At 43.1% G+C, this 25,916-nt stretch overlaps 1 protein-coding gene across 15 annotated transcripts in view; it reads right to left on the reverse strand.

Annotated features, from left to right (window-relative positions):
• Positions 1–25,916, reverse strand: part of NHSL1 (NHS like 1) — a 183,027-nt gene that overhangs the window by 46,929 nt on the left and 110,182 nt on the right. For 12 of the 15 annotated variants that reach the window (XM_054062559.1, XM_054062558.1, XM_054062566.1 and 9 more), the window contains exon 2: positions 1,483–1,635. In XM_054062559.1, coding sequence (XP_053918534.1) covers positions 1,483–1,635 — 153 coding nt within the window. Of the gene's footprint in view, positions 1–1,482; positions 1,636–3,967; positions 4,471–24,213; positions 24,500–25,916 lie in introns of those variants that run through there. The other 3 variants (XM_054062563.1, XM_054062567.1, XM_054062569.1) reach the window with 3 other exon arrangements.

Here is a 25,916-nt window from a genome sequence, read left to right on the forward strand (position 1 = left end):
AGAGTACCAGCTCTAGAGAAAAGCCCCAGGAGACTCAAATAACTTCAGATGTGGAAGCTGCAGGAAACAGCATGTATTACTTAGTTTCACACTATATATATTAGATATACATGTATTGAAATAGAAGATCAAACTGCAGTAGATACATTTCTGACAAAACACAAGAAAATCAGAGCAGCATTTTAGCCTGTGCAGTGTTCTTTGATAACACTCCCAAACAGAGAACAGGAATATTAAAGTTTACAAAATGCTAACTACAAGCAGTATTCTTTTTAATCTAAAGCAGGCAAATATTTTTCTTTTCTAAAGAACTAGTAAGTGTGCCTGCAAGGGAACAGTAAACGTTTCAAGGCTAAAGGGCTGCATGAATGCATTAATCCAATAATAAGTATAGAGGACACACAGGCTATCTGCTGAGCCAAGCATGAGCTAATAACTCATGATAGCATGAGCTATCAAGACTCCCCTAATAAATGATAACCAAAGGCACCTAGAAAGAGATGGTGAAAATTAATTAACCAGAAAAATGGCCATAAACCCCCTATAATTCAGCTGCCAAACACTTCCTACTCAAATATATAAAATCAAGTTTTCTGCACATTTAAAAAGCAGAAATGTTGTGTTAAACAAACAAAAATTACAACATTCTTTTAAATCAGGTTAACTCCGCAAGGTATCGAGTACCTCCAGTTCCTGCTGAAACAAAAACAGACTTGATATGAATTGGTTCTTTGCAGGGTAACCACCTATGTCAAACAGCCAAACTATAGAAAAATTTCAGTTAACCATTTCCAGAACATGAACATTAAGCTGCAATTTTAAACTTTGCTTCTGGCCCAGTGACAGATGTTCTGCAGTTCTCACCACTGGCTGCCTGCCTCTGTTCTCATGGCTGCACTAACAAAACACAACGCCAGATCGCATGGGTGCACCCCCAATGAAGGTACTACGGGTGAAAAATGGTCCTTAAAAATACACTGCACCCTTCTGCAAGAAAGCAGTTTCACTACTGAAAGAGTCTTAGTGCCTGATTCCTCATTTCCCTTCTTTCCCCTCAGCACCTTTTCCAACTTCTCACAAGTAGCCACATCCCTGGAAACGACACTGTACAACAACAAAAAAAATCACCAAATGAAAAACCTCTGATACAGTTCTTACATTCAAGAATAAATGGAGTAACTCAGGACTTACTGAAACTGAAGGTACCATTTTGGAAACACTCCTAAGACTAAGTGGAAATGGCCAAAAGACAGAAAGCTTTCCCATTTTCTAGAGTAACAGATTTCCTTGTCTCTTGACAGCAAAAGCATTTTCAAACCTATCTCTATATTTGAATGGGAAAACCTCACTCAATGTTCCCGATGTGCTGCAGACAGAACAAACAACATTCTTCTGAAGCCTGCAATTTGGATAGGTTTGGTAAGACTGTGGCAAAAACTACTATCCCTTTCGGACACATCAGCGTCAGCAACGGCATCTTACCTCTCAGTACTGACTTAAGGTTCAGCTTGGCTTGTCGGTGCAGGTCCTCCACACAAGGTGGTCTTGAGGAAGGCAGGAACACATTCTCCTGCTGGTGCCAGGGAGCAGTGTAGTGCACAGTCCATCTACTCTCTTCATCTAGGTTGGAAACAGCTGCAGAGAGAGACAATAATAAGAAAATTAAACGCTTATTGTGGGTAGCTGTATCATTAAACCCCACGCGTAAGCTTGTCATGCATAATCTTAAAACAGAAAAGATTGTTTGCCACTGTAATCCCATCAAAACGCTCTCTAGAACGTCACTTCCAGGACAGTTAAAAATGCCTTCTCTCATTGCTAGTCTAAATTTGTTCTCATGTGTTATCTTTCCCTCTTCCCCTGTTTGCACTTGCTGGTGTATTTTACTGTGAACTCACAATTCTGTTTCCCCCCTCTAGCTCCAAGTCTTCACAAACCATATCAGATTCTCAGACCCCTGATCCTGCCAAGCGCAGACTGTTGCAGGATAGCTTCCTCTTGCTCAAAGGTGACCCTGGGAACATGGCAATCACCATAAGAGATTATGACAGGTTCATATGCATCAGGAAATAACCTTCTCCAACCTCATGCTCGCTCAAAGCAGGAACAAAAATTCCAGTGAAGCCAATAAATTAGTTACTTCCCACTGCCATGAGTGGAAAGCAGACCTGGACAACAGCCACTCCCTGGGCAAATATCACTCAGAGCATTATAGCATTGAAAGATTGCTCTGGTCACCTCCTTCTCAGCGAATACACATATGAAAATAAAATACTGACATTGTTCAAGTTCAAAGTTCCCTACAGCTGCTCTAGTAATGAATCGGCCAAAGTACATATTGCTAAGACTTGTTTATCATTTATGCTTCCCAGAGACAGCCATTACCTTTTGTTTAAAGTTTATCATCAATAAAAACTTCTACAGTTGAATGTCCCTCCACTCTGTAGTAACTGGAAAAGGGAGTTGGTCATAAAATATGACCCCCCCAAAGCACTCTTCGGCCTTCAGCCAGCATGCTACATATCCTTGCTTTTAGTTCTCCAAAGCAAAAAAAGCCACTGCAGCTGTGCTGCCTCCCAAGCACCTGCCCTGCCAGCACAGCCGCACCGTGCTGGCCTTCCTACCTGCTCCGCTGCCCCTTCACTGTCCTCCTGCCTGGGCACTGCTTCCTGATACCAGGCAGCATCTTATTGTCAAGTTTTGCTGATGCCTCCGTAGTAGCAAAGGAGATATGTCAACTGAGAACCGAAATGGAGGCAACAGCCTCCTGTCATCTGAAAAATTACTCCTTCCCCAACACCACTGTGCATCTGCCAGGATCATTTCAGATGGAAATAACTGGTACTCGCTAAAGAAAATAAGCTATGCCTTTCACTTCATAACCCACCTCGAACCCGATGCTCAATGCCTGTTTTTTCCTAAAAGGACTTGAGGCAGGGGGGGAAGATTCTTAACTGCTTTTCCTCCCTGTTGTTAAGATTAGCATCAGACCTCGAAAAAGCGTTTTGAGGACTTTAGATTGGTCTCTCCATGTCTGAGGTGGCTTCGTCTGGTATCGTCTTCCCTCTCGCAGACATAGCGGCTACAACAAGGCAAGCACACACAGCTTTCCCCGTCCTTCCTAACTAGAGGTCAAACCTAAATCACTACAAACTGACAAGTCACCACCCACTTGGATACAGCATCAGTCATTTCGGTATTAGTGACCAAGTGACAGGTAAATTAAATGGCCCGAAAAGCAACCCTCACCATCCCCTGGCTGAGCAGAGAGGCAGGGGGGAGAGTAAGACTGAGGAAGGAAGAAGAAGACGGGAAGGAAGAAGAAGAGGGAAACACCAGCCTCCAGCCCACATTCCGGCTGTGGTCCCACCACACCAGAATTAAAGTTTACCGCCCATCACAGCCACGCGCATAAAAACTCGTCAACAGAAGTGCTGCGCACATTTGCCAACTCCCCTCTCTACCATTATTTGTCTGCCTTCATTAATGAAGAATGGCGATTTTTAAAAGCCATTCTGAAACTAGAGCATCTTTAAAAACCAAAACTTGTCTCAGAACAAGCTTCTCGGAGATACAATCCCACAGCTACACCTGCGCTCAGCAGCTGCACAAACAGCGAGAGGTGTCCGACAGAGGTTGGGCGGATGCCCCGGCACCCAGCAGGACACCTTTGCACCACAGCAGCTGACATCCAGGTACTCGGTTGGCCTCGTCACTGAACTGCTTCACATGAAGAGGTCTGCCTCCTTCAACACCTCTGCCACAAAGGACTTCAAAAGCAACATGGTATCCAAAACCAGAGGTCTTAAAACGCTTAATACAGTTGCCTCTGCACATTACGAAATACTCAACAGAAAATAAAGTGGGACAAACTTTAAGAGGCGTCAGGAAAGCAGAAGCAAAGCCGAAAGGAATTGCTCTTCCCTGCTGCTTCCCGAAAGCACAGCGAGCACGCACAACTACTTACTCTTTCTCTTGAAAAGTTTCATGAGAGATTTAAGCTTTGTATTGATGAAAACCACCATTTTCAAGGTGCTCTATTGCGATCCCGGGGTTTAAAATCCCATAAAAAGGAGGAGCTGCAGAAAGGTGACTTCCAGAGTGAGCCTGTTCAAACTCTGCACACAAAATTTCTCTTCTCCAAGCTTCTCCCCTCCACCTTTCTTTCCTGAAATCTCAACTATGTCTGCCTGGATCTTCCTGATGCACGAAACCATTTACAATTCTTTAGCTTGAATTTCTCCTCCTCATGTATAACCTTGTGGGCTTAAAACAGCCAGTTTCAAACACGCGAGGAAGGAGGAGGAGGGGAAAAGGAAAAAAAAAAAGAGTTAATTGTTATTCACGTTTGCACAGGACCAAAAAATCAGACTTTCTCGCTGCCCCTGCATTTACTACTCGGTTGTTCTCCTCATCCTTTCCTCTCCAAGGCTGGCAACTCCAGAGAGACGGAGCGTGCAGGTGGTTTCTCTCCCTCCCACCGCGACAGGCGCTGTGCGGGCAGAGCAGAGGGAGCCGGCGGCCGCACCTTCCCCCGCCCCCTGCACCTCCCCGGTCTCTGCCCTCCCGCTGCAAATGAGAGTTGCATTTTCGTGCAAATCAAGATGCCCTGCTTTCCCACAGCTCCCATCCTTCCCCCTGTCTATCTCCCTGTCTCCCCCCTTTTTATTCCTCGCTCCCACTTTATTAAGGACCCAAGAGCTGCCTGCCTTTCCAGATCCGCTGCTCCTCCCGTAGTCACTGCCATTGCCTGGGACATCAGCCCACTAGCTTTACTTATTGAATTTCATTCAGTAACACTCCTAATTTATTCTTATTAGTGTCATCTCAGAGCAGATACATGGAAAGCAAAATCGAGTTATTTCGGCTAATAGAGAACCTGTTATTCATCAAATGAAACTTGGGTACAGAGATGAAATAGCCCAGCTTTCTGAGATGCGCACTGTATCCTCATGCCTTAAAAAAATATATCTGTACAGAGGTCCACAGCCATCCTTCCTAGGAATGAACTGTAATTTTGCAGATGTTAAAGAGAAAATGCTGAACACCAAATCAATGTGCTCAGCAGGGCATGCCCTTCACACAATGTTCAGGCTCAAGAAGCAAGCAAGCTTAGGAAACCCCCTCGGGTTAACAATGGAAAGGATTTTTTCCTCAGGAAAAAGAAAAATGCCAGCAGCAGGGGGCTCAGGCTGACCCCAAAGCTGCAGCAGGATTCAGCCTCTGGAGCACAGCATGGAAAAAACATGCTCCACAGGAACTTCACTCCAAGTTTCACTAAATGGCTGAGACTCAGCACCGTGCAGAACACACCGTAAACAAAAGTGCCCCCATTGTTGTCTGAACACACTCTTACAAGCATTTTATCAGCTATTTTCCAAACTCAAAAATTTTACGATTACAATACGGTTTTGACACCAAAACTGCCACAAGCAGCAGGTCTCTCCGGCAGCTGCTGGTCCAAGAGAGTTTCTGACTGGCTCACTTCTGCCAAAGGGACAGAAGATCACACTGCCATGGCAGCAATGGCAGAGAAGGCACCTTTGCTTTTGCATCCATTTCCATCAAGCACCTTACACAAAAAAATGACCCCGGCATCAAACTCTGATAACAAGACAACTATGCAGCGTTGAGCTTTTTTAAAAAATAAGAGAAGCAAAACACATACACAATAATCCCCTCATTAGGAATTTGCTATCATCCATCATTAGAACCACTTTAAATGCACCCCTGCTGCACACACTCTGGAGATGAGTGCAGAACGACTCCATTTCTAACTCCAGCAGTGTTGCCATCCACGAGCAACCCGAAAAGATGGCAACTGCTTTTTTTCATGTGGTGGTCATCTTTTTTAGGATGTCTGAAGTGTCTCTATAAGTGGGGAGTACTGTGCATTTGTGGAGGGGAAGGTGACCCAGCATGTGAGGGATATTGGGCTACTAGACGTGAGACAGATTCTCCCCGAGGTCTTTATGGCACCTCGGAGAGGCTTGCAAGCCCTGGCAAGCAAGACTTAGTTCCCTTGTCATGGTCAAGCACCGTGGTATCAACAAGATCTTGGGTACTTCAGACGGCTCAGAAAACACTTCCCCTGTTCACCATGGGCTGCAATGTCTACTAAGTCCAGTGATACTCTTTGTTACTGGATCCTCAACCTGCCCTGAAGCATTTCTCCTGCCCTAGAACAAGCACTTGATTGCTGTCCTTAAGCCCAGATCTCCAGTACGGAGGCAGCTATTCAAACCCAGTAACAAACAATGCATAAGGTATGTCTGCCTTTCATTCTCACCCTCCTCTGCTTCCACCTTCCCTCAGGTCATGCTGATAAAGAGGTCAAACATCAAAAATGGCCATCTTGAGAGGATACCCCAAAAGGAACACTGGCTGGCTACTCGTAGCTGCATCTCTCAGAGTCTGCATTAAAATCATAGAATCATAGAATCACAAGGTTGGAAAGGACCCACTGGATCATCGAGTCCAATCATTCCTAAAACTCCCTAAACCATGCCCCTCAGCACCTCACCCACCCGCCCCTTAAAACACCTCCAGCAATTAAGGGAACAATGACCAAAAACTCTTCCTCACTTGAGACAAGCCCATTAACTTCCACGAAATTCGGTACATTGTCTCAACCCACCTTTTTAAAACACTTTTCCTGTCACAAGAAACTGTGAAGCAATTGGCTTCTACTGGCAGTTCTCTTAGAGCTGAAAGCATGAAAAAAGCTTGCTACTCCACAGCCTGCCTCTCCACACTGAGAAGGAGAAGACTGGGCAGTTTGAGAAAATTTATATTGCAGCCACTATGCAAACAGATAAAGGACTTCAGCGTCCTAGACTGCCAATCCAGCAGACAAAACTGAAAAAAAAAAAAAACCCACACCAAAAAAACAACAAAAAACCCACCTAAAAGTACCCTGATAGAAAAAAACGTAAGTCTCTTAAAGCTGGGTACACCCAGTATGAACAGTAGGTGTGCACACACTGCAGTATCAGTTCTGTAAAAGCAAATGACTCAGAGACAGGCACCAGACTGAGAAAACCTTGCTCTGTGGCACACTTCCTACTTCACCTTGGACAAGTTAATATTAACTCACCACCTAGATTCCCATATCCTTACCATCAGGGATTACACTCACTTGCCACCACACAAGGATACTATCACAAGGGATACAGAAAATAAAGAGATTTTCAACAAATGCTAATTCTTCCTTGATACTGGATGGGATTGTTAACTTAGGTTAGAAAGATTGGCTCAAAAGAATCTCTTTCCCACCTAACAAGTCAGAGATTGAAGCAAAGAAAATGGGAGGCACAGGATGCAGCACCAAATAGCACATTCAAAATCATACACATGTAAAGCACTCATTAGCAAAACTCTGACTTGTCTTAGTTCTCATTATAGTTGTTTTTAACCCCTGAGTGCCTCAGCGGATTTTAATTTTTAGTAGAGGCCAGGTACATCCAGAAGAGAAGTGAACATCAGTGGCTGCGTGTGCGTGGCGTGTCTGAAATGCTGCAGCCATTCCCTCAGTCCTCTTCCTGTTCTCTCCCCTCTTTGGAGGGGCTTTCCAGCTGACCTGCTCTGTGACAGCCATCTGGAACAGCCACCCCTCCACATTCATGGCAACATAAAACATCGGCGCCTGTGAAACAATCTGGATATATTTAGCTTCCATAGAAATATTTCAAGCCATCCCCTGAGGATGGGGGCTCTCTTGTTCAGCCCCCATTCACAACCCAGTGTCCTGAACTTTGCACCAGCACATAAGATCCGTGGAAGAAGCTGAGGCTTTATAAAAAGGCAAATGTTGAAAAGGGCCATACTTGGGTTGTCGGTAACCACAGTCAGAGCAGCTGCCCAGCAGCAGCTGTCCGTCAGTGACACTAAAAGTTAGATTGGTGAGAATCAACTGTTCTTCCTACTGCGCTCATCAGCCCATGCACACATGCAGTATGAAATTTAGAAAGTACTAAGTTAAAAAAAAAAACAAATAAAACACAAGAATAGTTAAAACAACCAGTTCCAACTCCCTCCCATGAATTGAGACAAATTTTACCTCTTGTTTTCATATAGGAGAGGTAAACCAAACACAAGTATCAAGTTCATGAAAGGAATGATGCCTCAAACTACTAACATGTGTCATCATCTCAAAACCTAAACTTTAAGTTGTAAGCCCTAGCGACTTTATTCACACAACAGGAAAATCCTCCACTACACAACTGTATAGCATTGATGTCATTTTAAGAGGAAAGATGTAGTGAAACCATACAGTGCAAAAGCTCTTCCAGTGAATCTCTGTTCAATAAGAAAAAGGGAATGTAGAAAAGTCGGCAAATAGATGTATTCAAAACAATTAAATGTATGCCTTTGCTTTTTACTGACATGTCAGTCACTCACATGAACTAAGTTCCCAACATGTCAACCTCCAGCAGCTTGCATGAGGACCCACAGGGAAGAAGCTATTGGAGGGCAGTTGTTTCCAGCACGTGTGCAGTGATGGGTCTGTGTAGGACACGCTCAGGATTGCTCTGTACAGCGTCTGCAGGTGATCAGCTATGGGAGTAACACCTGAGCACTGCACTCCCAGCTTCACAGCGGCATCCAGGCATGTGTAGGGCAAGCCTAAATGCCTTCCTCCAGGTCACAACCTCCTGCCCAGCTCAGACCAACACCACCCAGCACTGAAAGCTGCACCTTCACTTCTGCACAAGAATTCCATCATTAAGAAACATCAAGCACCTGAGATAAGAAATGCCAAATGTCTCAAGTGTTTCTAGAACTCTTGCCCAAGCTTTATGCCTGTTCTCGCCACCATCATCCATGCCGTCAACCACTTGCAGTGTGTAAGTGGAGTCAAACGCACCCCCGCAGACCACAGGAGTCAATAATTTATGGTCAGAAGGGGTTTCTCCCACCCTCCAGAGCCAGTCCGGCATCTTTCAGGAGAACAAAAGTGCTGCCTCCACAAAGGCCGTCCCAGGCGGCACTGCACTCAGCTGCCCTCCTGTCTCCAGCTCAGCTCCCTCACAATGGCCTCTTTCAAGGCAACCTCAGCCTTGGTGAAGCGCGATACTTCCCCGGCTGCTGAGAAATTACAATTCATTAAACCTGGGATCAGGAGGAAGAGGAGGAGGAGAATACACAGAGGAGAAGGAACAAAGGAGAAAACTATTTTATCCAAAAGCCACTACAACAAAAGGCCAAGAAGGACCCGTGCCCCCACCGAGCAGGTATTGCTCTAAAGGGGGTACCCCGGTAGTGCCCTCCTTGATTGATGCTCATAAGGGATTATATGGCTGCAGGGTCTGGGAAAGGGGCTGCCCGGCGGGGGCAGGGGGAAGGAGGAGGAAAATGAGAAGGAGAAGCAACACAACCTAAGCCAAAGAGGACAGAAAAGCAGCAGACTGATTGATCTGATGATCCTATTTAGGTCACAGCACAATAAAGCTAATTCATTCCTTTGACAATTCAAAACATCTTTCCACAGGATCCTCTGTCATGCAAACGCATTACCAGAGAGAAAAGGGAGCATTTGGGCAGGGCTGCCTGCAGACAAAGCAGCAGTTTCTTTTGGTTAGAACATCTCCCCACACACTACAACTGCAGACAGGAGAATGAAAAACATTTAGTGAATGTGCTATTTTCTTTCATGGTTTTGTTTTAAATTGCAGGGCACAATCCTTTGGCCTTTCCTGAATCCCAGCTAGGGCAACCAAGAGTAGTTTTCTCTCCCCCTAGGAAGACCCTTTTAAAATTCCACCAGGAAATAGTCTCAATTTAAATTCCAAATCCACCTCTAATGCTCCTATGCTAGGCTTATTCCGAAGAACCGATCAAAAATGGCTGGAGCAAATACATTAAGTCTTTAGGAAGTCTTGACTTATTTGCCCTGAAAATGCGCCGTAGGGAAGATGGTTTTCTTCCTAATCAGTGATGGAAAAAATACCCAACAGACAAGTTTGCATAAGCCTTCTCATTGATTCATCCTGTAGGACATGGGAGAAAAACCAACAAAACAGGCTGCAAAAATGCCATTTCTGAACTTCTGTTCTGAACTGCCTTCCAGTTCAGCCTGTAATTCCATCTTTGGCAGCTGTGCACTTGTGGATCCACACTAATATCCAGACATCTTCAACTAATTTCAGTCTGCATTCTCCTTATGGGTGTCGTGAAGGGGACACGCATCCCACTCACTTCACTTATTTAAAGATCACACAAAGAATTCTTGTAGCTTCTCTCCATCCCCCCACCCAAGTTTGTTCTTTGGGATACTGTTATTTATATATGCATTATCCTGGTTTAAGGAGTTGGCAGCTCTTTTTTTCCTTTCTGCTGACTGTCTTAATAAACTCAATAAACTGCTCATATCAAAATCAAGCACCAAGTGCTTGCTCACTGTCTCAACACAACAACCTGAAGAAAAAGTTCTGTTTCTCAGTCAGAAACTTGCAAAAACCTCCCCTAAAAAGATTATCTGCACAACACAACAGTAAAATGATAAGTGAAAGCTAAGGTTCACAAATAAGAAACAGATTCCAGCAAGTTGTGACATTTGGTATTGTCCCTAAAGCTCCAAGCTCTAAGATTTTTTAGGAAATCTGAAAACCTGTGTATGTTCAATTAAATAATGACACAAACTGCCCTGAAAACAGTATTTTCCAGCTAGAGTAAGGCATACAGTTCACATAACAGTCACCTAATAATTATATTGCTGTGGGATTCAGTGACCCGTTTCAATCTTCTAAAGAAAGAACTGAACCAACATCTGTACCACAGCATCTCCATGGAACATCTTTGGCTGGCCCTCGGCCCGTGAATCTCAGACATGATCAAATACCAATAGATTTTGAAAATAAATTTTAACATGACCCTCATCTGATAAGCATCTTCTTCTCAAGGCTCTCAATAAAGTCTTTAAAATTACAGAATAGCCTCCTAAATTCATACTGCTAATTGGTTCAACTTCCAAAATGTGTAATGTGGATGCCAATTTAAAATTGCGTTACTGCTTTTTTGTTTATAAGTGTCAGAGATTAAAACATCCCTGTTATTAACCATACGCAAACAAGTAGCTCAAACCTCACAATGCTCCGTCTAACTCTGCTTCTTTGGATTGCTGGCAAAATGCACCTAACAGTTTAAACAATGCTACTCTAAAAAAGGTGCCTTGCCACCAAACGTCCTCAGAAAGCACTAGTGAGCACACCACTATCATGACTTTTAATATCCTGGCAATGGTTTTAGTAAATAAGTATGTGGGGGGTCTTAAGCAAACAACAGGCATCATCATCTACTTCATCAACAGATAATCCACAAAAAGAAATTAAAAAAAAATATGGCTGCTTTTTCTGCTTCTCTCCCACATTCAGTCTACATTTCTGCCTCCATTTCCGGTCAGAAAGGGAAAGAAGATCCCTACTTTTTTCTACAGGATCCCTATTGCAGATATCTACAGTTTTTCTTAACATAGAAAAGTAATCTTGCCCTACTATGGCTGGACAACTTCAAAAAACTGAACAAACATTAAAGTTGCAACATGACAATGGGTTTAATATATGCCATTTAAAATGAAAAATACTAAATTTTTAATAGCAAAAAATGTCTTTTTTGGTATCCTTGGTTTGCACATTTAGCACCAAATATGAACTGTGGAAAAATTTATATTGAGTTGAAGTAAAAGTTGGAAAAGTTGAAGGAGGTGTCTAAGTTTAAAACTTGAGACAGCTGATGCTAGTTTTAGAAATATTTCTTGCAGTACTTTCACTATTTGTATATGAAAACCTTCAAAAGCATGCAATGATGGTGCCATCACCTCCATTTTGGCTCCAAACAGATCACACATTTTATAACTTAATGTCACATCTTTGGAGTAACCTTCCAGTGGTGAAATCTCACTTCAGGTCAACTGAAACACAAGCATGCATCCACAATTCAGATTAACATTATTGACACTAAAACTACAATATTTTTGAAAGAGCTTCTAAATGTATCATGTTGACAATAGGAGAGGCACTGCAATTTTGAGATTTCCAACACCTTATCAGAGCGGAGACACAACACAAACAAATATAGGCATATCTATGCAGAACCTAAAAATAAATTTCTGTGCAGAAATACCATGGGTTTTCGAGCCCAGACAATAAGCTTGCAACAATCAATGAATCCGCCCAGCTTGGTCAGTCCTGATACTTCCCAGCAGCTGTTATTAAGATGACAGTAAGAACAAGGCAGAGAAATATCAGTAAACTACTAATAAGCAAACAACTTGGCATCTCAAGACAGTTGATAAAACTACCGTGTATCCCAGCAGCTACATTTTTAATCTGTACAGAATGATCCAAATTCAGCTTTGGTTTACAGATTTGTCCAGAGCACTGTTAATTACTAACAGCTTGTGCTATATACCAGAACTGGAATGGGACAGCATTTTACCAGGTAACTGAGAAGAGAGGAGGTGCCCGATTTTAAAAGTCTGGAAGAGTCAATAGGGAAACCTGCTGCCAGCTCCAGTGCAGAGCTGACCCTTGGAGCAGAAGATGGGATTCAAATGTAAAGAAGGAGGTGGGAGATCAGCAACATGGTCAATGTGAATAAGACTTACACCCACAGAAAAAACAGTAAATAAAACCACAGCTGTGTTTTCCCAAAATTATTCTGCAGTATGTAGTATGCATGGGAAGCCTCTTCCTTTTTCCAATCTTTATGGGTAATGATACAAGCAGTTCTAGACTTCAGCACCCTTTAAGGATGCTGCAATGCACTAAACAAACGTCAATCCCAATCCACTTAGGTTAGACATAAGCATCACCAAACAGGATCCCAGCATTTTCAGGGATGTCAGGAATAATTTATGTTGATGCACATCAAAACTCAATTTACATTTTTTTTCGTTTTTTTTAAACGTGTCTAGTTTGAAGAACATAGTTGAAACTTCATTAAAACTATCTGACACATCCTGCAATGCCTAATATTCTGTATAGAGTGTACAGTCTGCTCCAGGAATGAAGAAGTTAAAAACACTGCATTCATATAGGCTTTGAAAATATTTCTTTTTATGTCAGGACAATTTGCATCCTGCTCCTCTTTGGATTAATTAAACCTAACAGCACAAGGTTAGCATCACACACAGGACAAAACTCACTTTCACCTTCAGCTACTGGACACAAAGGAGTGTCTTTTTCTCTGATGCTATTAATTATTTAACTTAACATTGCTACCACCATCTGCTTGGGGACCAGCTCCCACCCACCAGACAGCAACCCACTGCTCCTGGTCTAGGCATACCACCAAGTTTGTGGCAAACATCCAAGAAACAAAAGCAGGGCCACAACAATTAAAAGTTGATGCTGAGAACAACCAGATCATTCAGTTAGGACAGGTGCCAAACTTGCTTTGGCAAAACTACCCAACTACAAGTTTAATTAGCCCTCCCTGGAACAGACCGTGAAAGTGCAGAGAAATGGCTTCATAGACCTCCATTGATGCTTCTGGGCAATGACAAATGTGCTCCACAGGCCTTGTGTGTAAAAATTCCCTGTTCTTAAACTCTGTATCAAAATACCCAAAGGCACATGGACAAACAAATGACAGCACTGAAGCAGAGGAAAAAGCTTTCCCAAAGTCACTGTGGCCCAGGTCAGAAATCAGACGGACGGTGGACGAGACCTTCAGGATGAGCAGCATGTGGCCACTGGTAACTCAAAGAGTGGGTAGCTGAGCACTCCAATGGAAAAAGATCACACTTAGATAATTTGGCTTTCAAGTACAGTATTTACAAGCATTTCTTTCTCCTCCAGAAGCCTAGTCTCCAGCAACACAAGTACATGCTCAGCTGATGGGGAAAACCTCACCAGTAACCTAGATGGTCCCCAGCACATTGAAAAACAGTTTCCAAACAAAGCCAGGAGCTGTAGCTTAACAGCCACAAGCAGTACTTTTGGGGAATTTGGCCTTTAAATTAGTAATAGTCTGGCCACAGCCTGCCTGCCCGCCTATGCACAGGAGACACGGGGAGGCCGATTAAGTACCTGTCTGCTGTAACTGGAGAATTGGCGTCATGGGGCTTCATATTTATTCTTTTCCAATGACTCCAGGTCAAACCGGTCAGTTCACAAATCAGGTGCTGTTTCTGTAACTGCCAGAATGACAGGCACTGCTTGCAATCCAAAATTCAAGCTGTGTCTTTCCAATCATGCATTATCCCTATAATTCAGATCCCACTGCAGTGTATTACAGCACAAATTCAGATGTAATTGTGATGAGCCACTTAAAGCATTTTTCTGATCAAAAAAAACCAAACAAGAAAACCACTCCTCTGCCCCAGCTTCTGCTTAGGCATACAAACGGCAGTTACCATTTGGTTTGTGCCGCATACTCTTAGTATAGATCAGATCCAATCCACCTTTCAATTGCTTAAGAGTAATTTCTTAATTGTGAAATATTTGTGCCTCCCTTTGTCCTTTCCAATGCAGTTTGAAAAATGTTTTCAGAGTTCTTTTGGGGGGGCACAGTATGTTAATGAAAACAAAACTTTTGTTCCTCCTCCCTCCCCTTTTTTAAAAAATAGCCAATGTCACTGAATCGCAGCTCTTTTGAGACATTTAGAAAATCCAAGAAAAATGCCATCTGTTGGCAACGAGGTAGGACTAAGCCTTTAATGCTGAACTACTGACTAGAAAACCCAAGCAGGCACTGAAATCACCTGACAAGACCAAATTCTCTAAGTCATTGCATATTCCAGGCCCAGTCCCGCATTCCTATCACATAATTAGACACATTTCTATTTGATCTGCCGTTAATTCATCGCTTGCTTTCTGAGAATGCAATGAGCTCCCCTTGGTTCTTCCTCCTACCAAACTTGCTGCCCCTTCATCAGCTTAAAAATTATGGCACTGGGCTTTGCTATCCTTTCTAATGGGATGTGAAGGAAGGAAGAGAGCAAATACATTCAAGGTGGACCTTGTGTGGGGTTTTTTGTCTTGTTTTGGTAAGCTTCCTTTGCACGTATCATATAATTTGTCCTTGCTGTGGGTGCCCATCAGCAACTGCCTGGAGGCAGGAGACAGCAGTGCTGCAGCCTCACTAAAAAAGCTGCTCTATAGACCATGATAATGTCAGTCTGGCCGTGACAGGAGAGAAGTCCCTGTGTATGTCCTCCCACCCTCCACCTGCTGCCCGACACAACTGCTCCGAGAGTGGCTGCTGCATTCATGCATCATGAAAATAAAAAAGAAAAAGATAAGCTGAGGCCAGTTTTCTAAATTCTCAATTTTAGGGAAAGCATCATTCAACATCCTACAAGGTAATCTGATGCCAGATACATGCCGTGGCCACTCCACTACTGTTTGCTTTTTGCTGTAGATATTTTACACCAGGTAACCCACCTGTGTCAAGGTTCTTATTTTTCACTCTAAGAAACTCAAGACTTACTACCATTATCTAAAAAGACTACAAACTTGCAGCAAAATTGCATAAAGTATAAAAATCAGCATGCTTTGTACTCCTTTTGGCTCTTCCAGCCTTGCTGTGGTGGCAAGTGATTCCAGGCAGCACGAGTGCATCCGATGCACAGCAGGCAGACAAAGGCAGACGGCCACGTGCCAGGGAGGCTGCCTTCAGCAAATTGCTGAACAAATTCAGTACCAACGTGCTGGTAACAGTAGTACTTTCACAAATATACAGTCATCATGCAAGACACGGTTCTTCCTACTCAAATCCCTCTCACTTTTAAATACAATAATTTAGCATGAGGTAAAAATAAAAATTCCTTCTAAAACCAGATCTATGTAGCAAGCTCCGGCACCCTATCATTCTGAGATTTGCTCTCTGAAGTTACCACTCTGCCAGTTCATTTTCTCTTTTCCACCACTAAGTAGCCTTCAATCCACTCCACTGTCTCCCATATGGTTAACATGAATGTGGCAATTAATATGCAATTAATAAAATGGTGTGATCAACTGCTTTTGTTCACAGTAGCAGCTGGTCTGCATGTTAGAGTGTAATTAGACAGATTAAGATGTACCGCTTTTGTTTGTGCATGAACTGACAGCATCATTCATGCTTAAATGTCACTAAGGCTGTTGGCATTTCGGATTATTTTAAACATGTTTGGGGTTTTTTTATTAACACTACAAGGTATCTGTAAACCAGATTTTTATGTTGCCTGCTGCAATGCCAGAAAAGTGCAAATTTGCTTTACCTCCAAAATGTCTGCACAACCCAAGTTAAGAAGAGAAGTGATGGATTTCAGAAGACAAGCGCACTTTTACTTTGCAAGTATCAGAGCCCATAGTACGGAGTGGCTTTGGACATGGGGCAAAAGCAGAGTTGATCTGTAACCGTGTTTATACAGAGGTCTGAAAATCTTGAGGATCAAGCAATGTGCACATTTTTTCAATTATTTGTCACCAGATTAGGGCAGGGAAACAATAGAGGGCTAAGAATCTGTTGTAATCTATCAGACTTTTAATGACATTTCCCATAAAAGTTGTTAGAGCCACACAGACATTTCAGGGACAGTCCTGAACTCTTTGAGAGCAGGCCCCAGAGTGGGTGGCAGCAATGCCCTACCAGTCTGGTCTCCTCAGGTCTCGCTGCAGGAGCTGCCATCCAGAGTCAGATCCCTTTGCCTGTGCCTCAGTGGGAGCCTGTGTACCTCACAGGGGCTGTGTGCCCTTTTCTGGTTGTCCCTCACCAGCCGTATGCTGCACAGCCCATATTGCTCCTGCTGAGTGCAATATAGGAGGTCATCATACCCACCACAGAAATGGTAGCATTCTAACCATTGCATTACCACCTACCATGAGCTCTGCAAAAGCAGCACAGCAGGTTACCTGTATTCACCTTGGAGCAGCACATGCCATACACAAAGCATTGAACATGATACTTCGGAAATCAAAGTTTTCGCAAGGCAACGTACCATCATACCTTTTTGCAAGCAGTCATTATTAAAGTTTCTGGCTTCCCTACAGTGTGTGAAAACACAAGGGAAATGATACTGTTCGAGGAGCAGTTGACACAGAAAAAAAAGGGAGTGGCAAGGAAGCCTTTGAAGATTTTCACATTTATTAGGTTAAGCAAAAGAGACAAGTCTCCAGGAGGAATTCTGATGCAAGAATGCTGAAAACATACAAAAAACTACAAAAGCCCTCTGCCACCACAGTTTGGTATGCACAGGCACACAATATGACTCCAGAGATAGATGGAAGTCACCAATTTGCACAGTCCTGAAAAGTGGGCTCTAGAAGGGATGATATGAATATCTGCCTTGTTAGTTGGAGAATTTCCTTCTCTGCTTCCTCCAGCACAAGCCAACGCACTGCAGGTATAAAACCTGGTTTGCCTTTTATCACTTTATCTCAAAGTGTTGGCCTGGAGGAGTGTGGGATGCAGTAAGAAACATGGCATATTAAAATGGATTTTGATAATGCTGCCATAGCCCATTTGTGATTGCTAGTGTGACTCCATTAGACAGGCTGATAAAGGCATCCCTTAAAAAGCTTGGTCCTTTTCTGTGGAGTTTCACATCCTCCTCGTGGTGTTTCAGCTTTAATCTGATCTGAGTCTAATTTTCTTAGAGCACTCAAAACCATTTCTTGACTTCACTGCTTTAGATAAAGCAACTTCCAGTAAGATCTGCCAGTATACTGTTTCCACCATCCATAAACCCCAGGAGTTTTAATCAAATTAAGCATGGAAGAGCTTATTCAGTCTACCATTAATCACCATCCTCTACCAAAGGCTGTCCAATCTCACCTGTCTCACATGTGGATTTGCATTTATGTTGCTCCACTTCCTTAATTACAGCAGACACTCCCTGTTGCAACTGTCGGAAACATTATACAAATGATGTCTCTGAACTCCCTTTTTTTTCAGACTCCTCAAAATGTACTTGAGTGAGGTTAATGAGCTTTATACCAAAACCTTCCTGCCTCTTCCTTGTGCTCCTGAGTGCCATACACAGCTTTTCATCTTGCTTGCAGGCAGAGAGGAATGCATGGAGCGTCTACCACCAGCACCTCCTTGCACTGGCAAGCGCACGTTCACATCTAGCAGTGAGCAGCCAGGTTGGCAAAGAGTTTTCTTTCGGCAAGGCAACACACCAAGGCCTTCATGCTCACATTACCGATCCACTTACAAAGTATTTTGCAGCATCCCAACATGAATCTCTTTATACGCAGCATATTCCAAGTTCTGCTTCATTCCTTCCTTCAGCCACAACACTCTCTTGTCTGACTCACAAAAGGGCTTATAAGCTGTATGTCAACAGCATAGGAGATCAAGAGCTAGATCTTGATCCGCATGCCTGGCCAGAAAAGGTTTGCTATGGCATACACAGGGGAACGTGAAGCAGGATGAGCTGAAAATACAAGACACGGACTGAAATGCCTGGACACGTTTCTTACCTTTGCAAGGTTTTGGTGCCTTGTTTTGGACAAATGAAGAAAACTTCCAAGAAAACTCAGGCATAAGGTAAGTCCTTGCTAAGAACATTGAGAGAAAAGGGGAACAACCCTCTTTTTTTTTTTTCAGGCACATAATAAAAAACATATTAAAGTTACTTTCTCTTTTCAAAACAAACCAGTTCCCAGCTTTATCTGATGCAATCCGATATGTCAGCTGTTACACTAAGAGCTGGGTGCAGCAGATAAAGCTGAAGTGAGGATGGCCAGTCATTTGCATGAGGCTCTGTAAGTAGCAGTCCCAGTCATTCACCATGATAGACTGAGCCCTTCTGTCACGGAGGGCAAGAGAGGCCACAAAGGCTTGCTCAGTGCTCCAAACAGCCCAGAATCTGCAGAAATGGAAAGCAATTCAGTCTGTTTTTCCACACAGCTAAAGAAGGTGGCAAAGGATGAATCCTCCCAAGTTGAAAGGATTCTGACTTTTTTTTTAAAATATATATAACATCCTTTAATTGGGAAATTTAAATCTCATCGCTATTAGAAGAGAAACCTGGGAAAAATGCCATAGTAAATAGTGAATAATAAAATATCCAATTTGGTTCAGAATATCCTATTCATTTATAAATAGATTTATTATTCTTTCAAATTTTGTATGTTTTTCACAAAACACACATCACACACAAGGGTCTCAGCTTCACAGATAAGATGTAGCTGTTGTTCTTTGAAAGAGTAATGAATGAAAAAGAAGAAAGCATCCTTTCATGAGCTAGCAGGCAACAAAACACTGAGAAAAAAATGCCAATAACTGAAGCTACTGTTTAACAAACATTAGAAGTAATCTGATACTGCCATTGGCTCCCACCCACATCTGTAAAAGAAAGGAAAAACCTCCAAAATCCTTACCAGAGCTTTATCATCACAAAAAGCCAACAGATGCCACAGTTAAGCTAGGTTAGCAACAGAATACCACATCTTTAAATTGCGAATTTGATAAAATATGAATCAGCAAGGAGGATAAGAAGAGGCAGGCAATGCTATAACCCAGAGTAGGTGACAGCCTCTCACAGCAGCAGTGGCTGCCAATAGGCTCCAATTCAGCAGGCATTTAAACCAAATGAAGCCCTTTGCGTTGCTGCCAAACCTGGTCAATGGAAGACCTCAGCTTAACTTTGCTGCTGAGTTTGTGTGTAATGGTGAATGAACACATGATGGTCCCTCCACCTCTGTAATACCATTTCTCTTGCAGGCAGGCAGGCAGGCTGTTAAAGGATGGATGTATTGCTGAACTCTGGTTTATTTTAATCCTACACTGTCTATTTACTTTACAATCAATCTGGCAGTGAAGAACAGCAGAGAAACAGCACTACGGATGCTGAAATGAGGCCAACCTGGTAACGCATTCCCTCCACTTCAGAGTATCTTTCATTTAACATTTTTATCAGAACAATTGCTACAGCTTAAAAACCACCAAATCCTAACATGGCCACTTGATTGTCAGAGCTGCTACATCACACCACAAATATTTTGAATATTGAATATTTTGCAGCAGGGAAGCTGTAAGGTGAGCAGGAGCACCGATTACTGCTGCAGACCATGGAGGTCCCCTCAGCAAGGATGCTCTCTCAGCCTGCCAGAAGTTCAATAATTTGAATATATTATGCTTTCAAACAACCATAACAGTACTGGGGGCATTTTCTGCGGAGCATATCAGCACTGTGAAACCTCTCCAAGCCCAGTTCTCATGACGCTCGATAAGGACCCCGAAGGGAGGCCTTTATCAACAGAGATAAAGCTCAGCCAATAATCCCCTGCTGTGCTGTGCAGTTATCACTTGACCTGGTCCCAGAAAGCACTTCCACTCTTAAACACTTTTTGTTCCTTAAAATAAACATTAACAGAGTTTAAAAGCAAAGCAGCCTCCCTGTCTCAAAGAGAAATAGCACCTGTCCCACAAACAACACTTTTAACTGATGGCTTAATTGTGTTGCCATTTTTTTGTTTCTATGGAATGAGTAAGAAGGAAAGGGAGCCAGCAGGGCAGCGCTGGTGTCCCACATGTACACTGTTTGTGTCGCAGTGGGACACCACTACTGAAGCACAAAAAGTTCTCCTGGGCATAAAAGAGGTTAACTGATTTTTGCCATTCACTGTATCAAGGATTCAATGTTAAATACTGAAACTTCAGTAGTCTGTAATTCAAAAAGAAAAATCAAAATGCATGTGGTCATACCAGACACCAGTGAAACGCCATATAAAGGAAATGGTGATTAATTTGGTCTGAAACATGTAAAAGTTTGTTGTTAGGAGCCAGAAATTGCATTTAAAAGCTTCAGTAGACTGTAAGTCAAGCAATTCAATTGCTTATCTAAATGCTGTATTATAAATGAATGCATTTACACACATGCATACAACTTTTAAAGTATTAAATGGAATTAAATTGAATTCTTCTCTCTTCATTAGCAATATGCTGAAGCAACAATAAAAAATGAATGCATTTGGACATGGAGAGCAGACACTCTCACTGCGTATATAGGAACCACATCACACCCTTTGGCTACACGAAAGTTTGCCAGCTTCGTCTTTGCACACATAATGTAAATTCAGAAGTCATTAAGGTTTCATCCAAGAAAAGACTGGACAGTGCCCTGGAGCGACTCAGCTATTTAAACACAAAAATCACCAAAAAAAACCACCCTCAAAAAACCAGTCCCTCTGTCTCAGTTTCCAAACTTGTTAAATGCAAAGAAGATCCAAGATCATCAGCATGTATTTACTATCTCTTTCTAATACTGTAGTAACATAAGTACTGCTCTGTTCAAGAGATCTTGAGATGCATCAAAAAGAAGAAGAAGAAGGTCTATGAGCTTTGGAGGAAGGGGCAGGCATCTTGGGTGGACTACAGGGACGAAGTGAGATCATGCAGAGAAAAAATCAGGAAGGCTAAGGCCCAACTAGAAATCAAACTGGCCAAGTCTGTGAAAGATAATAAAAAATCTTTCTACAAATACATCAACAAGAAAAGGAAGACTAGGGAGAATATTCAGTCCCTATTGGATGCAGAAGGAACAACAGTGACAGGGGATAAGGTCAAGGCCGAGGTACTTAATGCCTTCTTTGCCTCAGTCTTTAATAGCAAGGAAAGTTGTTCCCTCTGTGTACCCAGGAGTTAGAGGAGCAGAATGAGGCTCCCGTAATCCAAGAGGAGGCAGTTAGAGACTTGCTTGCCCAGCTGGACACCCACAAGTCTATGGGGCCAGATGGGATCCAACCAAGAGTATTGAAGGAGCTGGCAGATGTCCTTTCCAAACCCATTTCCATCATCTTCCAGTGGCCCTGACTGACTGGGGAAGTTCCACTAGACTGGAGGCTGGCTGATGTTGTGCCCATCTACAAGAAGGGTTGCAGGGAGGATCCGGGGAACTACAGGCCTGTCAGTCTGACCTCAGTGCCGAGGAAAGTCATGGAACAGGCGGTCTTGAGTGCTATCATGAAGCACATGCAAGAGAATCGGGTGATCAGGCCCAGTCAACATGGGTTTACAAAAGGCAGATCTTGCCAAACTAACCTGATCACCTTCTATGACAAAATGATTCAACTACTGGATGTGGGAAAGGCTGTGGATGTAGTCTTCTTGGACTTCAGTAAAGCCTTTGACACAGTTTCTCACAGCATTCTGCTTCAGAAACTGTCAGCCTCTGGCCTGGACAGGCGCACACTCTCCTGGGTTGAAAACTGGTTGGATGGCCGGGCCCAGAGAGTGGTGGTAAATGGAGTTAACTCCAGCTGGAGGCCAGTCACAAGTGGAGTTCCTCAGGGCTCAGTGCTGGGTCCAGCCCTGTTCAATGTCTTTATCAATGACCTGGATGAAGGCATTGAGTGCACCCTCAGCAAGTTTGCGGATGACACTGAGCTGGGTGGAAGTGTGGATCTGCTGGAGGATAAAAAAATTCTTCATGGAAAGAGTCATCGGGCACTGGAACAGGCTGCCCAGAGAGGTGGTTGAGTCACCTTCCCTGGAGGTGTTCAAGGAACGGGTTGATGAAGTGCTTAGGGACATGGTTTAAGGGAGTGATAGGAACGGTTGGACTTGATGATCCAATGGGTCCTTTCCAACCTGGTGATTCTATGATTCTATGATTCCCCATTCCTCTGTCTCTACTCATCTTCTGAAGTGCATTTTAGAAAGGGGAAGACAGGGGATGAACATTTTTCCCTGCAGACAGTGCAGAGAAGAAGGACAAAGACAGCAGGGAGGGATTTCAAGTGCCCTACCTATGCTCCTCAATCTCATTTCCACACTCCTGAGAAGCAGGTTCAAATGGAGTGGCTGCTCCCAACATCCTGAGCTCAGCTGCCAGAGCAACACCTCTGAGGGCACTACAAGAACCAGCTCTGAAAGGGAACGTCATGTCTATATAGGAATGAACTAACCTGTCACCCAGCAAGAGAGACAAAATCATCCCCCCCCCCAGCTGGCTGGGGCAGAGAGGGGACATGTCCAACTCCCCCAGAGCATCCTTGGAGCTGTTCCCCAGCACTTCCAGGCAGCCACAGCCTCTTCAGGATTTCCCCAGGTCCTATAGTAAAGAGGCTATATAATTTTACATAAAGGAAGCGTTTTCATTTTCCCCTCTGAATGAACCAGAACAGACACTGTGCTCTAAAATGTAAAAATCCAGCAGGTGAGTTGTATTTTTCTTTCCCCGGGTTTTAAGAAATTGCTTTCTCTTGGAAGAGGCCTGGAATGCCTCTGTGGTAAATCACACTCCCACAGCAGGCGACATCAAACGAACCTGGCTTAGCACTAGAGGGAGAATCCTGTAACACAGAAAACAGAAATACTGGTGCTTTCACTAATCAGTGCGAGCATAGTGTGACTAGGCAGTGTTTTTTCAATTGCTGGTAATAACTAGCCATTGTCAGATTATCAGCGTGAGACTAATGAGGAAAGGACAAATCAGTACAGTTGCAAATATATTCATTTTTTAGAAAAAAGGGCCTGTGCAACATAGTCAGCCAGCTGGCTTTTGCAGGAAAAGCTTTCTTTGTCTTGGGAAATTTCTCCCCCATCACCTTTTCTGAGCAACCATTCCACAAACAGCTGGGTGCCTTTGCTTAGGTGGTCAGGAAAAAAAGGACAGCAAACAATGAGGCTAAAAACAAAACAGCTGAATATTACCACTGTCTGTCCCATTCTCTCCCTATTTCCCATCTGTACTTGCCAGTGAAACTTGAAACTGTATAGATGTAAAAAAAAAAGAAAAAAAGAGAGTTAACACACTCCAGAAATTTCTCACATTCAGAGGGAAAATAGCCTTAGACCTACATTTATTCAAAAGCAGACTTTAAAAAAAAAGTACTCATCAACTGCATTAAGCATCTTTGAGTCTTATTAGATCTTTTCCTTATTTTTCCTGTCCTTTTCATCCACTGATTGTTTCTATGGCTTTCAATTAGAATGCCATGTCAACAGCTCCACTCATCTAAACCTATCATTTTGTTGAAAAGGAGTATTATTGAACTGAAAGTGAGTTGCTTAAGACTTCTCAAACATAGATCCATCCCATACACAAAGATAGTCATCCTGTATCAACTTAGCGGTCCCACTGGATACAGTATTTATACTCTCCTGAAGTGGAACTACATGCTTTCTATAAGAAAATTGCTCCCAGTGCCTTCATCCTCCCGAAGAGTAAGAGAAACACGGGTGTTTCCCTTTGTTTGTTTATTTATTTATTTCCCCAATAACAGCAACACAATGCTAAATGACCAAAACGATTAACAAAAAGGAACCAGTCTTTCTTACTTGGCCAGAAGGAGTTGTCATCTTTGCTCAGTAACTTTTTCTTGAAGCGCCCAGGCAGCTTGGTGTGCGCGTTTCCCATTTTGCTGGAATACAGCGGGATAAGTTCCTCCTCCTCATCGTTGCAGCTGGGCTGCCACTTGCTCCTGCCGAGGCACCCGACCATCGGGTCCCCGGGCAGGCAGTGCACATAGGCGATCATTGTGAGATGCTGCTCTCAAGGATGTCCCTGCGGTCCCCAATGGCTAAGCGGGAGCAGAAGGGAGTGGCCTGCTCACAACCCTTGAACGGACGGACACATTCAAAAGTCTGCGAAGGACACATTCAAAAGTCTGCGAAGATTTTTCTCCTCCTCTGCACTTCGGGAAACTAAGCTACTCAGTTATGCTGGAAACTGCTTTGAATAGGGTTCTGTCAGCTCTTAATAAAGAAGCAAAACGACAACAACAACAACAACAACAACAACAACAACAAATCAAGCATCTACTTAAGCAACTCATTCCAAAGGTCTGGATGCCCAGCTCCTGCCCCGCTGCCAGCCTCCAGCAGGAAAATACGGGCTGCAGAGACCTGGGAAAGCCAGTCACCTGCCACAGAATTCTCCCTGCTTCCACTGCGGTATACTACTTCTCTTAAGCCTTATCCCTGATTATTCACCACCCTCTGAACAACAGGTACTATAGCCATACACAGATGGCCATATCCAAGAAGCTTATTTAAAGCTAAATTACTGTAATCACTGTGACAGTGATGGCTAGAGAACTGCAACTTGGCAGGAATCGGACAAGAACATTTACCTTCTTTAGAATGCAAAAGTGGGAAAAATACAGAGACTAAAGAAAAAAGATCAGTGTTGTGATTTCAGTACTTGGATTTTAGCAAGGGAACTCCGTTTCAAAGTCAGAATTATAACTGATTGTGACCAAAAGAAGAAGGTATCCTCCATATTAGACTACAACTGGATTGATGCTGAACACAAAGTACAAGCAGTTATCGGTCTGCACTCAGTTAGTACTGCATAAATACATAAATCCTCACAATGCCTCTAGAGGGTAGGTATTATTCCTATTTAAAGATGAAGACAGTCTCCAAGGGATTTAGTAACCTGCCCACAGAGTGGAAAAGCCAGGATTAGACTTGGGGTATTCTCAGTTCTTTAGCCTCATCTGCAAGCCAGTAGTCCATGGCACCCATCCCAAATACTGCCCTACTAAGCAAGTTTCCATGCTGGTAACCATGCCAACCCTGCTTTTGCATCCCCTATACTGTTGTACGCCGGGATCCAGGAAGTGTGCCCTTCCTGAGCTTTTGAATTGGCTGCAACAGCACAGTCAGATTGGCACAGCAAGAAAAACAGCACACGAAGAGACACGCGCCCTGCATAACTGCTGTCTTCAGCAACTTTCTAAAGTTTGCTATTTTATATTGTTTTAAAGATTACATGGAATAATATTTTTTTTTTTTTTAAAATGGGAAGATATCAAAACCCTAAGCAAAGTACAAGAAAGATCAAGCCTTAGTCTGCTTCCTTAACGCTTCTTTATAAATGCTTTGGTTGCAGCCCATACCATTTGTGAAAGTGGCTGCTCTATATATAGGAGCACAACTGTGTCAAGTAAGTATTTATGCATTACAGTAAATGTTTAGGAACAAAACAAGACACTGTTTAGCAACAACAAAAAAAATCAGATCAGATGCACATTTCC

Source organism: Cuculus canorus, chromosome 3 (genome assembly GCF_017976375.1).
Source record: "Cuculus canorus isolate bCucCan1 chromosome 3, bCucCan1.pri, whole genome shotgun sequence".
Lineage (NCBI taxonomy): Eukaryota > Metazoa > Chordata > Aves > Cuculiformes > Cuculidae > Cuculus > Cuculus canorus.